Source organism: Dermacentor variabilis, chromosome 1 (genome assembly GCF_050947875.1).
Source record: "Dermacentor variabilis isolate Ectoservices chromosome 1, ASM5094787v1, whole genome shotgun sequence".
Taxonomy (NCBI): domain Eukaryota; kingdom Metazoa; phylum Arthropoda; class Arachnida; order Ixodida; family Ixodidae; genus Dermacentor; species Dermacentor variabilis.
In genome coordinates this window covers 150,243,550-150,260,479 of record NC_134568.1, presented here as the reverse complement: position 1 = coordinate 150,260,479, position 16,930 = coordinate 150,243,550, and the positions used below count along the sequence as shown (strand labels likewise).

The following is a 16,930-nucleotide window of genomic DNA, read 5'->3' as shown; positions in this document are numbered from 1 at the left end:
GCTCTAGCACCGGCGAGGCGTCAGCCACACTTTAAATTGGAAGTCCCCTATTATTGTCTGTAAGCTTTTAAATCTCCGACTGTCAGCACAGGCATACGCCGACGACATGGCCGGTGGTTGTCATTTCTGCGACCAACCGCTCGGATCTAGGAGCAAGGGCACGCGAGGCCCTCAATATTATCTCCGGTTGGGCACGTCGTGCAAAAGTCACCATCAGCACAGGAAAGTCATGTTGCCTAGATACATTCCCGATAGCCACACCAATTCGCAACCCCACCGTGTGTTTAAATGACATCACCTTCAAATGACAAACTCATTGAGCATCCAGACTACATCCGGACGAAAGCAGAAATTATTTGCTCCCGTTCACTCACAGTTTTCAAAATGCACTACTGTGTATCCCCAGTTGACATGCTCCTTTTATATCATCTGCCCCACCCGTTTGGTGGCCAACATTTCCGGCCTCTCAGTTAGTCACTTCCAAATCCACCTCCATACAACGCCCTCTCCTACTCACCATCAGAGGTGCATCCCGCACAACACTTACGGAGTGTACTACATATAGTTGTGAGTCGAGCACCTGTCCAGTCACCTCCCTCGTGCTGTCTTATTCTCGTGCTCGGTTTTTAGCTATCAACGTATTCCAACTAGCCCAGCAGTCCGTTTTACTATGTTACATGTTCTCTTAGAACTAGGTGCCTTCTTTCATTAAAACAATATGAATATATAATACACGGTTAATTAACAATAGATTAGGTATCTTACTGTATTTTGTACAGAGTGGACAACGAGCATGGGCAACTTTGAGAATCCAATGAAAGAGGCACGACGCCTACTGAATGTACAAATTCCAACCCCTAGATGCAACTATACATGCGCATCATTTTCGTGATTTTTTTTCTTCAAGTTAATGCCCGCGCAAAATAAAACGATCTGCAGCAATCTTGCATATTTAGTACGCAAGGTGCTTGTATGTTTCTCTAAGAGGGCAATTTACGTTTTTTAACCGGAGGCACGCGACTTTTCTTTTCTTATTTTCTTCGAACGCGTTTGAACCTCAATGAACCGGCTCGTGATGACGCCAAACCGGTTCTAACCATTACTATTATCGCTCCAGAGCTGAACTTGAACCGAATTGAGAAGCGTGAACCCGAACCCGAACCGAACCCTTATATATTTCGGTTCAGCACTCTGAATTCCTTAGTGCGTGACTCTAAAGCGGCTTATATTTTGACATACAATAATTAGATATCAAGCTCTCTCACTTGCGGAAAATCAGATACAAAAAGGTTAAATAGCCTTGTGTGCTTGTTCGCAAGAACGCACTGTCGGGCTAGTTGGTTCATGATGTATATATTGCACCGCACGAGAACGGGACAGAGACACAAACGTGCATACCGTGACTACTGGCTGGCGACTGAATATTTATTCGAAGATCGGCCTTAGATACAATGACTCCTGTATCAACCGTTACGACCAAGCTTTCTTATCACTTATTACGATAACTCATCAGACACCCACCACGCTATCACCTATTACGATGCTGAGGAAAGGTATTTAACTTCTTTTCAAGAGAGACCCACCGAATGGCTGCCGACACAATCGTGTGTCTCTCTGGGAAAGGAAGAAAAATAAACATCATTACACAGCATTATAATGGGAATAGGAAAGTTTTGCTTTGTTGTATAAAAGGTCCATCTTCAAAGACTCAGTCGCCAGTCACTCCTATATGTACAGTGGCGTTCAATGTGACCTGCTACACGGCGCCCGTGGTCGAAGGGGCCCCAAGACTAGGGTACCCCGACGCTCTCCTCTCCAGCTCTGGAGCAAGGTAGGAGGAACGCATTGAGGCACTCTACCCTATTATTATTATTATTATTATTATTATTATTATTATTATTATTATTATTATTATTATTATTATTATTATTGGCAACTCCCTTGCGACGGGGCAGTGACAAACAGTCACCCAGTCTGATTGAGCTAACCAGGTTTTAGTATACATATATCGCAGTCTAGAATTTTGCCCATCTTCTTTTGAGCTTTTCTCTCTTCACTAAAACCTGTATCTTCATATTGTACAGCTACCTATTCCTGTAACAACTTCGGTTCTATCAATCTGTTCCACGCTTTTTTGCCACCACTAGTCTAAACGCCCCTTGCTTATCTCGACTGCTGACCAATCAATAATGCCATCTGCTTTGACTCCCATGCGCCTTCTGGACGGGTCCTATGGGCCTTGCTGTGTGAATATCTTGACATTCCATTACGATGTGCTGAGTCGCTTCCGAACTTTTGCTGCAGCAGACACATGACTCATCTTCTGGCGAATATTTTTATGTTTTGGTGCTCGAGGAGCCAGCTCGGGCCTCATATATCAAGGCACTGCACTATGTGTTATCGTACAGACTTTCCTTCCTGATTTCTTTCTTGCCGTATTTGTTAATAGCCATGATCTTTTTCGTTTCCACCCTTTCCATCTAATTTACCGTCTCTGTTTCTGCCACTTTCTTTTCAATGACTCCGGGTTGTGTATTTACACTTTCAATTATCCTGTACTTGGCTGCCAACTTTCTTGACCTAGCTCTTCCTCCATTCCGTATTTACATTTTTTCGGTGCAGATATTTGTGCACTTTAGCCGCCCATTTCTCTGCATCCATGCTCCCGAGTCTTTCTTCAAAACTATAATTTTGCTCTGCGCTTATCCGACTTCAAAAGAGGTCCAACCCATGTCACCCTGCACTGACTAATTTGTGGTCTCGGTCTCGTTTGTGGTCAATCCGCCCAGCGACCTTTGGTTAACTTCCAACTCCGACAAGATCTCTGATTTTAAGCCCAGAATTGCATCTGCGAACGTTAGCGCTGGCACCATTACTACTTTCTAAATTCCTTGCACCACCTTATATTTATTATTATAGCCCCACACTGTTGTGTGTTTCACTATTGCTGCTTTCCAGTTCAGCTTCGTCCTCAGATTATCTTGATGGATGTTTGAGTAGGTTTTTTCTTCGTTTATGCATATCACCAGGTATTTATATTGCTTGACTGTGGGTATGACTTGTTGTTGAATTGGTACTACGTCGTTACTTGTCTTTTTTTAACGTGATAATTCTTGATTCCTCTGTGCGAAAATTAAGGCCTGGATACGTCACTTCATTGCTGCACGTATTCGCAATGCACTGTGAATCCCTTTCATTATCCGCTGGTACCACTATGTCGTCCGCATCAGCCCAGTGACCCTCTGTTGCACCCTTTGCACATTACGGATGCAGGATAAATCGAAATCAAAACCTAATTCACTGTTTTCCAGTCTTATTTGTATGCCATTGGCATATAGCGTGAACAACAAGTCCTCGGTGAATTTCCATTAGTTATTTGCATTTAAGGTCTTCCCATACGATTTATACTCGGTTGTCCTTGTATCTCTCCCGCAACAGCGCCACGAAAGGGCCGTCAGCATGACGGCATGCAAAAATTTGTTTAATAACTATCAGTAATTGGAGAACAAAACACCATTCCAATTACTGGTAGTTATTAAACCATATTTTGCATGACGGCACCGCCGTGCAGTCTTGGAACCCCTTCGACAGCGGGCACCATGTTGCGGCTCACATCTGACGCGACTATACGTTTGTGTCTCTGTCCCGTTGTTATGCGCTGCAAGTGATATATAGTTGTGTCTTTAAAAAAGATAGCTACCGCAACTGTGGCAGTCACTGTGTGGCGGCAAGCGCTACGCAGCAACACACGCCAGCTGCCTTTCCTAGGGCACTCTGCAGCATTTCAAGCCGCTAGTATTTGATTCGGTAGAATACAACATTCAGTGTTACACAATTACACTCAAGTTCCCTGCCTAAAATGACCAAAGTTTTACCGGGTCTTGACCAAATCGTAGTCATTTGTCTCCTGTTGGTCCTTCCGCACTTACAGCCGTGCAGCGCTCCATCATATTGAGCCAGCAAGCGGACGTGGTGGCGGCGCTCACGTTGGAAGTCCTCAAAGGAACCACCCGAGCATTTGAGAGCGGTAAGCTTTACCTCGGCTTGAAACATTTGTACAAGTACACGTTGCGCGATTACCTCCAAGAAAAACACCCGCGAGTCGTCAAGTATTTCGTAACTGTTCAAGTGTATGCGATCAGTCAAGCGCTGACGACAAACATAGGCGGGACAGCTACGCCCACTAAGGTTGCAGGTAGCACTAGAGCACCAGCTTCGCACCTGTGCTTAACAAGTCACATTGTAGATGATGCACTGAAGGTTCAAGTGCGTTTATATTGTGCCCGTTTTGGTTAACTACGAACAAGTTACAGTTAACTTTCCATAAAACTAAATATTATTTGCGCCAATTAACAAGCCGATGGGTTTTAACCTAACAATATATGATTCAGAGGTGCGCAAACAGAACAGCTAGGTAGAGATTTACAAGTATTTCGAGGTCTGGTTTAGAGGTGGTCTGTCCTGGAAAACACACGAGGAGAAATTGTCTGATGAACTAAGCAAAATTACGGGATGTTTCGATAAAATCAGCGATCTGATTCCACTTTGGCTAACAAAAAAGATCTATATTATCCGCTATTTTATTCACGACTTATATGTTGCTTGCTTGTGTGGGTTACAACATATTGACAAAATTATGGACAGCTGATAGCCCTGTAAAAAAAGAGTCCTGAGACATTTCGAGAACTCTAGAGGTAGGTCACAAGATTTAAGAACGTATAATCTATTCATTAAACACATAATGCTCAATGCCAGCCGGATATACGGTTATAAGTTAATGCAACATATAATAACTAACAATGTGGAGTAAAATCATCCGAGTCAAAATCTCGCTATTGTCCACGCAAAGAAACTGCAACAATTAAAAAAAAACAAGGACAGCTTATTGCATTTGGGCCGGGATAACGTAAAACTATTCCAATCTGTCTTTATTCCAAATCCGCCATTAGCACTTCGTGATAGATTGGAAAACAAAGTGGAATAATTCAACGTTATCCCGGCCTGGATAATATTTTAGCGCCAGTAGACAAGAGGGTGACGTAAATGCACGATGCGCTTGTGGTGTCCACGTCCCTCTTCTTTCCTCCTGGCACTAAAATGTTACCCGAGTTCGAATATCAACACTTCCACTTCTGAACTTATGGCAGACAGAATTTAAGCTATAAAATTCCAATTAAATCGCATAAATTTAACTGATTGAACTAAATTGCCCGAAGAATCGTTAGAATGCACCTACAGTGTTGTCATTTTGGCGACTTTGCAGCTAGGATTAGCGACTTTCTTGTCTGTTTCGCAACAAATTTTTCTGTTTAGCGACCACTGATTTTTTATCGACATGACACAACAACTGGCATCATTTTAGCGACATATAAGTTATGCTTGCGGATAACTTTCTGTGGCTATCAAGGGAAAGCTACGAAGGCAAAGCGCGCACAAGTGAGAGCGCTTCTGAAAAAAGTCCCACGTTTTGTAATCCACGTTAGTTTAGGCTGGGAAGAGAAAACATAAACACACCACTGAGTGTAAAGGTTTACTTATTTTGCGGCTTTTCCATTCCCCGTCTAGGCAGACGCGAAACCGTCTCACGTGGAAGTTGCGTGGATTCAGCGTCATTCACCAAAAGCACTGTCAAGTGCTGCCGGTCTACTTGGCGCTGTAACACATGTGCAGCAGCCACGCGCGCGTAGCTTTCCCTTCATAGCCACAGGAAGTTGTCGCGAGTATAGGGAAGTTACTTTACAACGACATTCTAGGACGCATGTTATTATTTAACAACTGCAATAAAGTGGTCAGAAGTGGCTGTACGGCCCGTGGTCTCTAGGACTGTGATGCAACAATGTTTTTTTTTTGCACATATGTGGTGCTCACGCCGTGCTTGTGCTTCATGTAAAGCTCGGTGGCTTTCACAACACAATTTTTTTTCTAACGAAAAATGCATGTTTTCTTTCTTATTTTTTTTACAAAACCGATTTTAATGGGTCTCAACGCTGCATGTTCTGCAGTTTCACTAAGTGCGTGTGATTGATGAACGTTGGCAAGCATTGACAGTATCAAAAGTTATTGCAATAAAGTGTATGGTGAGATTTATGACGCAGCAGGTGCATAATCGGACAAATCGTCTGTAGAAAAGCTTAAATATTGGAGTGGGTGGGCTCGTTCACGTGAATCTGAACACGCTGCTCACGTTTCTCACGGCTTTCGGACAAATCAATACTACACAATGCTTCCAGGTGGATCAAGGGGAGGAAGGGTAGACCCACCATGGCCGGTCTAGAGCGTGTGTGTGTCGTCTGGAACAGTATAGACGTGCGCTCCAGACCAGCCGTTGACTAACATAAAGATCACACAGTTGTCATCGCCGTGTTAACAACATACAACCAAGCGCGTGCCAAAGAATACTGTTCTCCTTTCATGACGCCGAGAAGTACAAAATTCGAAGGAATATAGTGGTTCAAGTGCCTTAATGTTCGTCGTAGAAAATGAGGTTTGAGGTTATCAGTGTTTTTTAATAGTCCCGGATGTGTAGCCCTGCAATATGAAGGTAAAAGTGAAATTTAAACTTGTCTCATCCGTTGTTATGTAGCTACAGCAGTAAATTAAAAACCCTGTACATCCTAACACTAAATGTACTGTTTACTCCTCACGTGCACGAACACTAGACAAATGTGAAACGCTTCGGTAGAAGATTTATGCCACGTTAACATATATTATAGTTTTCCAAAACGCCTACATTATTTCAAATTTACTCGACAGTCCTAGCGATAATTTGAACAACATTGAAGCAAAATTTAGCGGAAATTCAGCGATTTTCTTGTCTCAGTTTAGCGAATGCACCAGAAAAATATGTCAACACTGCGTATGTGATAGAACATGACATATAACATGGATGATGTCTTCTTCAGCAGCTGTTTACTATGGGTACAATTGTTGAAATTGTATGTTCTGACTGCAATATTATGTGAATATTTTATGTTGTTTCCCACGTCCTAATTGTTCAAATTGTATAATACACATTTTTTACATTTAACGCTGTTTCTCTGCTCATTTGATTCTCGTAATTGTTTCTTCATAGTTGTAGTTAATTTGTGCACCTTTTGTACATATAACATGATATTTACTTCCACTTGGCACTTTTAATTGTTACATGGATGTGGCATGTGATGTGATGTTACATCAACTTCAGACTATGACTTATGTGGCCGCACACCAACAGAATTAGGAGCCTTTTTCGAGCCTAGCAGTCTATTGCTCCTTCTCTTGTTTACCTAATAGAGCAAACTTCCTTCCCTTGCAGACATCCAGAAGATTCGGCCACATTGGGGCCAAGGCCTCGTCGCCAAGAGGCTGCGCGCCCTTCTCCACTCCGACACTTTTCCCTCGGAAATTGCCGGTGAGAACATAACTGCAAGCTTTGCAAACGCATTTTGTTTGGGCAATTTAGCATGCTAGCAGAAGCCGTTTACGGTGCGATGGTTCCCGCTAAGGCATATGCTAGATTGCTTTCAAGTCGAGTGATGCCATCCTCTCGTCTCTGCGCTGTTTTCAACACGTGACCTCACACCAACCAGGGGAAAAGATGGTGAATCGAAGAGGAGATACAACCGGGCAGTAACCGCTCCTCTCATCCTCTTCGATATTCCCTGCATAAATGGAGCGATTTTTTCGCCTTATAGACTGCTCTTAAGACAGAGTCATACGAGAGGCTGGCCTACCGTTTCACGTTATTGAGTCAGTGAATTCATACGTCGTACCACAGTACATATGACATGCATTTTGTGCCGTCGACTCTACAACTATTCTTGGAACGGCGTACAGGGATACCGCGTAGTAGTGGCATTTGCTCGTCGATAGCCACAAGAATTCAGAAGTTTCAGCTCAGCTGCTTTGAAAGTATCGGTGTCTGTCATGCTTCTATTCGCCGCGACTCATGCATGTCTTCGACACAGCATGTAGATTACACAAAGACAGAATCGGACAGACGTTTCGTTTGCTCAAGAATAAGTGCCGTGCGGTCTCAGTCAAATCTAAAGGGGCGCTTTAAGTTTCTAACGAACAACAAATGTGTTATGACATGAGAGACATCGTAGTGGGGACTCTGTATTAACTTCGACCACCTGGGGTTCTCTAACCTGCACTCCGTGTGGGTACACGTATACACGGGCGTTCTTGCGTCCCTCCCCCCCGCCTCCCATATTTGAACGCGGCCGAAAATCGCGCCCACAACCTCGTGCTGCAGGACGCCGTAGCCATTGAGCCACCGCGGCAGGTCAAACAAAATACGCTTAGCATGAAGGGGAAATGCTTCAGAAAATTCATCTCGCAAAAAAAAAAGAAAGAAGAAGAAAATAAAAATTAAATAAATGCCGCGCTTTGTGCAATCATAGCGGCGAAGAGCGAAAGGTTGGAACTTTCTCCTGGTTTCCTTTAACTGCGTCGAAGCCGCGGTTCCCCACATCGAGGACAACGCTCATTTTAGTGATAGGTGGCCGTGCTGCATTTTCGCTGTCTTGTTCGCCTTTTTCGAAGCGACACGGAAAAGACATTTCGCCATTTTCCTTTCTGCTTCGCAGGTCGCTTTCGTCGCCGCATTTTTGCTAAAATCCGCACCTTTGTAGAAGCTAAGGCTGGACGCGCTGAAACGTAACAAAGATTTCGCGCTAACGAATAGTAGTAAACGTACACAACAGCAGCCACGTCCTCTGCTCGCCGATATTGGAATAATATCACAACATTCAGCACCAGCTCTGGGCCGTCCAGCGAGCCGAGGAAGCCGCCAAGGGTCAACAACCCTTGGCCGAAACCTAGGCGGGGTCCAGGCCCACCCCACCAAATCGCAGGGCACTGAATAAAGTTGTTTGAATGAATGAATTTCAAACAAACCGCGAATAGTGATATTAAAGTGTAATGAAAAGTGAGTTGGACATCCACAGTTACGCTTTAGCTCGGGGGTTCTAAATACATGGCAAATGAGAAATCGTTCTTGGCAACCATTGCACCAACTTTGATGAGGTCCGTTGCATATAAAAGAAAAGGTTAAAATCTTGTGGCTGTTGGTAGCAAACTTCCGATTTAGGTCGTCAATTTTTTATTAAAAAGTGTTGAAAATCGCAAATTTACAGAAAACGAAGCCATCAAGTTTACAACTCTGCGGCTCCAGAATAAAAAAACGATATCACGATTGTGTAAATTGAACATAATAGTAGTACATCTAAAGCAGACAATAAATGGCTCTCAAGTAGACAAATAATATGTGAATAGGACTTTTGCTTGCAAAGCCCTTGTAAACAATGTAACAAATTCACGTAAGATATAATTTTATACAATACGCTTGTCCGCTTTGGATGGTCTAACGGATTCAATTGACAGAACTGCAATATCTGCTCTTGGTGCAAGGCTACGAATTTGTAAACTGGGGCGCTATAACGTAAAACTATTCCAAAATTTTCTATTCCAATTCTGCTATCAGCCCTCCACGACTGGTCAAAAACTTTTTTCGACCACCCCCACTTCACCTGTCTGTCACGCGACGTCACGAAAACCGCATCCATCTGATATGATGTGTACACACTGATTATGCATGATTTGACAGAAAAAAGAAAAAGAGTTATTTCTGATTCGACCCCTTTTCGCCATTAGCCCACGGCTATTGGTAAAAAGTTTTTGGGCTGCACCCACTTCACCTACCTGTCACGCGACGTCACAAAACCGCAAGAACTCAACGCGTCATAGTGACGTGTACGCGATAAAGATGCATTAATATGCCGAACAAAACTGAATTTGCTTCGGAATAGCCGCAGGCTGCCCCGTTCCGAAAGGAATATAAGATGGCTGCCGCAGATCGCTCAGACGCTGGCTACTCGCACCTGCCGGAGCGCATGGGTGTATTTGCGTATAATAAAACTTCTTGCGTTGCCGTGTAACGTTTTCGAGCCCTTTCGGCACGTTTACCCCCTCATTCTGCCAACTATTCTTTGCTGAGGGTCCGTTTTAGCGTCATTCTTGAGCTTCCGTTGCATGCCGCCGCGATTTTCGACCAGCCACTACAAGCTAAGTAAGGGAAAGCCGACCAATTGTAGACGCCGGCACCAACCTCTTCATCCGGTTATCGACTTTCAGTGCAGTGGTTCGGCCCCATCGAATCCCTCTCCACTTGAGCCTTCTCCTCGCCTCTTGTCAGCCAATTAGATACGACAAGCCGCTCAGTGTAGGCAATATTATTCGGTTTTCAAGCAAACAAAAGTGACCTCCTACGAACGAGGAGAGCGTTTGATTGGTCTGTTCAGACAACCCTGCGGGTGACCGCCCGGTGCTTGCGTTGGTGGTTACGCAAATTTGACGTCAGGAGATTGGAATAGAAACATATTGGAATAGTTTTACGTTATAGGGCCCCTACGTGCTTCTATCGTTTTCAAACTTTCCTGTTTTCGAAAATTCCCCTTTAAACATTTAAAGGGAATTTAAGCGTCGCGCCCTACAGTCACTAGAATTCAACTCTCTCTCTAATGCGGCATATTTCATTAAAATCGGCCCAGCGGCATCGGAGTTGGGTCCGACCTAAAGCTTCTTCTTAACGATCCGCGGCGACATTCACTGCACATTCTGCTGATTGCCACAGCATGTTTCGTAGCATTCGCAATGCTGCAGGGTTTTCACGAGGGCGCCCTCGATCTCTCGTGTTCAGGTGCTCATCCAAGCACGGCCGTTATTGCTGTGGGTCGCCTTTGTTCTACAGTGTGTTCTTTCTTCAGCACTGTGCGCACTGGAATTGGCTTCTGTTCGCGAGCAGGCACTGATTAATCGTGAGATCTAAAGGAATTTGGCCAATACGCATTAATCACCCATAATGTCGCCGAAGCAACAAAGATAGCGGGTATTTGAAAGGGTCGAAACAAAGAAGTTACCATTAGAGCAACAAAGTTCCCTGTTGCACCAAAAAAGTGTGGTGAAAGTGTTGCTGGGCCCCTTCGAAGGACGCTTCGCGCGTAACCGCAAGTGTTGTCGGGCCCTATCGCGGGCTTTTGATAGCACTGCAGACCCTCAGAATGTAGATAGATAGAAGCAAGGTATACGTCCTATAGCTTTGCATTGTCATCGCTGCTACAGAGTGTCTGCTACACTGCCCCGTGACAGTTGAAACCCACGCAGAGTGGCGGAGTTTCTGCAATAAAATTAACTATATAAAATTAATTGCCGAAATGTTTGCTGGCGCAGCGAAAGCATTCTTCATCAGTTTTGATAGTCGGTAACAGTACATGATTAAGCATCGCAAGGAGACATAAGAGGCGAAGCACACATAATGCTGACATAAAACTGCGCTGTGTTTCGTCTCCTGTGTCATGTCTTCTTGCGCTGAGCCAAAACAACCGAACAGGCAGAAAATCCGGCGGATACCACGCTTATGTGGGAATCGGCGTTAGGCGAAGCTCTATATGATGTTTTTGCAAATGTTAAAGCAAATCTTGTACAGACGTAAGGCTAATGACGGAAATATTTGTACAACATGGCACAAATGGAATGGAATTTTACGAAGTTCTCTGTATATAGCCGACTTGAATTTTCTATTGCCGATGTCTTCAATTCTCTGTTTGTTCTGTTTCTCAACGATCCTCGCTCAATGCAGCTTTAACCCCATTTTGTTCATTTCTTTCTTCATACTTCGCTTCTCTGTAGCCGACTTTTTCACTTCTCTGTAGGTCAACGCTCCAAGCTCAATACATTCTCTGGTCCCATTTTGTTCACTTCCTTACTCTCGGCTGCTTCTGTAGCCGACTTCAATTTTCGATTACCGACTTCTTTACTTCCTGCCTCTTGTTCTGCACGGGCAAATATATACACATGAGTGCCACATACGCTGTGCCCGAGTTGTCAATTCGGGAACTTACCCGGTAGCACATACCCAGTGGTCCTAGCTGGTCAACTAGGTAAGACAGCACCCACAAAGTAGGGGGAAGAAGCAAATAAAAATTAAGATTCACTTTAAAATAGTTCTTGCTGTTTTGGTACACTTTATATCCGCGCAAATAAAATCGCTTAAGCGCTGCAATCTCAGTAACCCATCCCTTTCCTGCTACTTGCTGCTGCATTGCTTTCATTCCTGTCCTTTTAACCTCCCCCCTTCCGCCAAACCCACACCTGCCCTTGATTTAATTAATGGCGCTACACGCTGCAGCGATCGTGTCATACGCGTGAACGGGCTTAGTACACTGGCCTGTGTGGTTGCCTTGCAGAGAGCCACCGGTTCTGTCATCGTGTGCAGGATGCCTACACGCTGCGGTGTTGTCCGCAGGTACATGGCATTGTTCATGACACCATCGACTTTGTCCGTGGCATCATCACTACTGAAATGAACAGCGCCACGGACAACCCCGTATCCTCTTGCACCTTGCTCGCTTAGTGGCGGGTAAACTGGGTCTAGATAGTCTGCTTGCTGTTTTCAATACATGAGTTAGAAACAGAAAAACATTATCTCAATATTTCTGCACTCTTGTCAGGAGGCATCATGGAAATGACGAGGAGTAGGGGTTCGGGGCGGCGGATGCAAGAAAGAAGGGCGTAAAAGAGAGGGTGAACGAAATATGCTGCACCGGAACACGAAGCCATAGACGTCAGAACCTTCTCCATCACTCGCCCATCGAAATCGACCGCACCAAGCAAGTTCTAACACTGCATGGTAGTTGTATCTTAAAGAAAATAGTGGATGAAGATGACATGGGAGGGGAACGGAGAGGCGAGGATTCGCTGAGGTGGTGAGGATTGAAAACGGTATGCCGAAAGGTTGAATCGCTGCCGACTCCTCTATAGCAGGGTCCTCAAGCACTCGTATGAAGCATCGGGTGGGCTGCACAACCAATGCAGATATGTTGCGAGGTAATGCGGATGAGGGCCCCGCGGGATGCGCGCAAAAGCTCGGCAGGCGGCCGAATGCGGCCTGCGTGTCTGAGACCCCTGCTCTAGCGCAACCGTCCCAGCCAAAAACACCATGTGCGCTTGGCATACACTAATGCGAATTTACAGTAAAGGCTTGACTGGGGCGGCTGCGGCAAAGCGGTCACGCTACAATATCGATCCTGAACTGCGCGCTGTCAGCTGGTGTTCTGCGAGCGAGGAGAGATCATCTCCGGCGGCAACTTTCATGGCGAGTACCCGGCCAAGGCGCTGGACTACCTGGCCATTGGCGTGCACGAGCTGGGCAGCATGAGCGAGCGGCGCACCGAGCGGCTCATCAACCCAGCGTACAGCGAGCTGCCGGCCTTCCTGGTCGCGGACGGCGGGCTCAACTCGGGCTTCATGATCGCCCACTGCACGGCGGCCGCGCTGGTCTCCGAGAACAAGGTGCTTTGCCACCCCGCCTCAGTCGACTCGGTGCCCACGAGCGCTGGCACCGAGGACCACGTGTCCATGGGTGGTTTCGCGGCGCGCAAGGCGCTCCAGGTGGTGCAGAACGTGGAACGCATCATTGCCATCGAGCTGCTGTGCGCGTGCCAGGCCATTGAGTTCCTGCGGCCGCTCAAGACCACTGCTCCCCTGGAGGCCGTCTACAAGCTTGTCCGCATGTTCGTTAAGTGAGTGCCTAATCTAACAGGGTGAACTCATAAATAATACGCTACTACATAAGTCAACTATCCTGTGTATAGGTCAGGCTGACATAAGGATAGACGATTTTGCTCTGAACTAAGGATTCTATAATGCGAAGATTGTCCTTTATAAAGGTCATTCCGAGGCTGAGCTATTCGGTTGATGATATGCATATTAATTAGGGACGTTTGGATATGAAATCCATTCATCCCATTTGCCAGTAGTAGTGATTCACTGCAAATCGGAAGAGAAATAGAAAAGGAAAATCACGGGCATCGTACCTCTTAACTCTTAACTTGCTGAGGCCATGGAACAGCGTGTTCAGTCGACTAGTACGCGCCACAGTCGGGACAGGCACTGGTTTTTGCGAGTCCTAGTCGCGCATCTACTTTTCGAGCGGAAAGGGCGTTACTGTCGCATACAGCGTGAACAACTCGTCAATAGAAAAAAACCTGTCACAAAACTACGGTACCCCATAAGTATTTTTTTTACCTTGCGAAAATGTTTTAATTTTTAGCGGTAATGCGATTTGTCGAACAGTGAAGATTTACTCTAGCTGTATTCTCAGACGCTCGCATCACGTCACTCGTATCACAACGCAAACATGAAAAAGGACGGCAGAAACGCGGGCAGTACCATGACAGCACCATAATAAACAGCATGCACAGCAAAACATGTCCATAGCTCTTGGGCCAATGTAAGTTGCTGCTAAGAACGCAAAAACATAAAGAAAATATACGAATATGCGCGCTATAAGCCATCAACGATGGAAAAAATATGTTTTTAGGTTCTACAATCCCTAAATGTAATCTACATACGCAGCTTTTTTAAAGTGTTTTCTCTCTTGCTGCTCTAACGAGCAGCACTATATTCTTGAACTTTTTTTTGCAGCGTTCATCTGAGTAACCACCTAAATTATTTTGGTGCGGTGCCGTGTGTCATCGGCGCAACTCCTTTCTGTAAAAGGTCCTTCACAGTAACAAAAGGGGGTTTACTGCAAAGGACCTTACTTTTGCCCGTGTGTCAGGGGTATAAGGCATTCAACGCGGATGTTCTTTGGGAGCACTGACCTAAAGCTTCTAGTTCTGATAGTGGACGATTGTCAAATTGGTCCAGCACTCTGCACATCACTTCTCTCTGGGCACTATGTCGAGAAGACTAAATAAGTTACCTCTATTATGCTTGCGTGAGCTGCGGGTGCAACATGAAGTAATACCATGCGCGTAAACTTTATGTTTAAGGTGGGAAGTCGCATCAAGCTACTCTGGAAGTATCCGGACAGCTAAGATGAACAGAAAGAAGGAAAGAATAGAGCGTTGGGGGGACGCCCTGAGTAAGAGTTTGTGGAGGGCAGACACAGTCGTCTATTTTGACGCTGTGTGCACTGTGTGAGAAAGCACATAAAGCGAAAGATACAATGGACAATTGTTCGCTGACGAGGGCTGCGTGATCAGAGTTATCGGATGTCATTTTAACGCATATAACGATAAGGGTTCAGGACATTGTACTTGTCGTGACATTGACAATGAATCATGATCATTGCATCTTGTTTAGCTACATTGTAGATGACGCCTGAAGTACGCATATGTGGTATCGAGCGGCCGGTGTTTTTTACAGGTGCAAAGTAACTCTAGAGTAACATGCGTGATAGAGATGAAAATAAGATTAGCTGTTACAATGGGAGGCTTGCCCGGTTCCTACCCTACTACACTACACTAAAAAATGTTTCCAAAAGTGAGTCTGGAAACATCCCTTCCACACCTCTCGCACTATCTCATACTTATCGTGTCCGCATATAGCTGTTGCTTTATGACCGAATTTCTCTTTCCGTTCGTCTTGATCACTTATTCGTGTGTTTTAAAAGTGAAGCTTTCTTTGCCTTTTTCATCCACCTTTCCAATGCTGCTGCTGCTGTTTGCACGCAACGTCGGAAGGTCGTTCAGAGAGTGCATATAAATAGCAGGAGCATCGCAGAGGCGAAGGGCGACGCGCGAAACTCGCTTGTAGAAGGGTTGAAATCCGGGCCAGTTTGGAGCTTTCCATCGATGGTCGTCACACTGCCCTCTGGAGTTCCCTAGGTGTCGCCACAATAGCATCTTGACAGCTGTAATTATCCGTGACTCCGCAAAAGCATTGCATAAACGGCAGCGCTTACCTTTCTACTAACGTGCAACAGTTCAGAGGAGAGATAGAATGGCAGAGACGAGGTAGGGAGAGGAGGAAGATAATGGTTAGAACCAACGCAGCCACGAAACGAGTGAATGACAGCCTTGCTACTCTTCGCTCGCAGTTCTCATATATGTCGGGAGGGCGGGAGAGGGAAAAGGCGGCGTCAGAAGGCTACGAAACGCCACTAGCGCTACTAGTACACACGACAGCGGCTGCGGACAAGCTGGATACATTTAAATTTAAGGTATGGTGCAGTACCTTCCTGCTATTTCTGAAAAATAAACACCATGCAAATTTGTCAAGCGGCCAACTGACGCACGGCGTGCAGACGCATAGCCGCATTAAAGCACCGTAGCGTCTAAGCGGCGCTACAGAAGCAGCCGCGCGTGAAATCAACACTTCGTGCCTGCCGTGGTAGCTTTGCGGCTATGGATTCGCTCGAGGTAGCGGGTTCGATCCCAACCACGGCAGGCACAATTAGACGGGGTGGAAAAACAAGAACGCTCGTGTACTTAGATTTAGGTGCTCGTTAAAGAACCCCAGGGGGCCAAAATTAATCCACAGTCCGCCACTACGGCGTGCCTCATAATGCGATTGTGGTTTTGGCACGTACGGCCCTATAATTCAATTAAAGTTTAACACTTCTGCCACGGTCCGATGTGCCGAGTGAGGTAATGATAATGCGAGCTTTCTCGGAGGTTATGAACAATGGCGGACAAGAACTACTCAAGCAAACACGTCTCGCTGTGTGTTATGCGTACTACTGAGACAGACAGTATTGGTGCACTCAAGGTAATGTTTACCGTCAACTCACTCCTCTAGTATTGTGCCAAATCCTGAAGAAATTAAACATTCGCCGTCAAGGTTACCGCTAATTATGGTGAATCAAAGCAAACAGAACAGAAAGCTTCGCTTACGACGATTCCACAGTGCGTGGGATGCGCATAATCTTTTCTCATACAATCCTTCCTCTTCATTGCGTATTCTTAGGTATTTGTATTCTTCAACCTTCGGTATTTATTTTTCGTGTATGGCGACTGCCTGATAAATGAAATCATTAGAGTGGCAGTGAGCAGAAAATGCGAGCTATATCGAGAAATGATCGTTTTACAATACCACAAAACTACTCTTACCGTGGGGCTTGGTAAGCCAGAAAAGACACGAAAGACTGGAGGCGACGCTGCCG

General features: G+C 45.4%; 1 protein-coding gene across 1 annotated transcript in view; it reads left to right on the top strand.

Annotated features, from left to right (window-relative positions):
• LOC142586342 (histidine ammonia-lyase-like) overlaps nt 1–16,930 on the top strand; it is a 72,680-nt gene that overhangs the window by 22,738 nt on the left and 33,012 nt on the right. The window contains exons 13-16 of the mRNA XM_075697595.1: nt 3,932–4,027; nt 7,295–7,390; nt 12,228–12,367; nt 13,087–13,562. Coding sequence (XP_075553710.1) covers nt 3,932–4,027; nt 7,295–7,390; nt 12,228–12,367; nt 13,087–13,562 — 808 coding nt within the window. The remainder of the gene's footprint in view (nt 1–3,931; nt 4,028–7,294; nt 7,391–12,227; nt 12,368–13,086; nt 13,563–16,930) is intronic.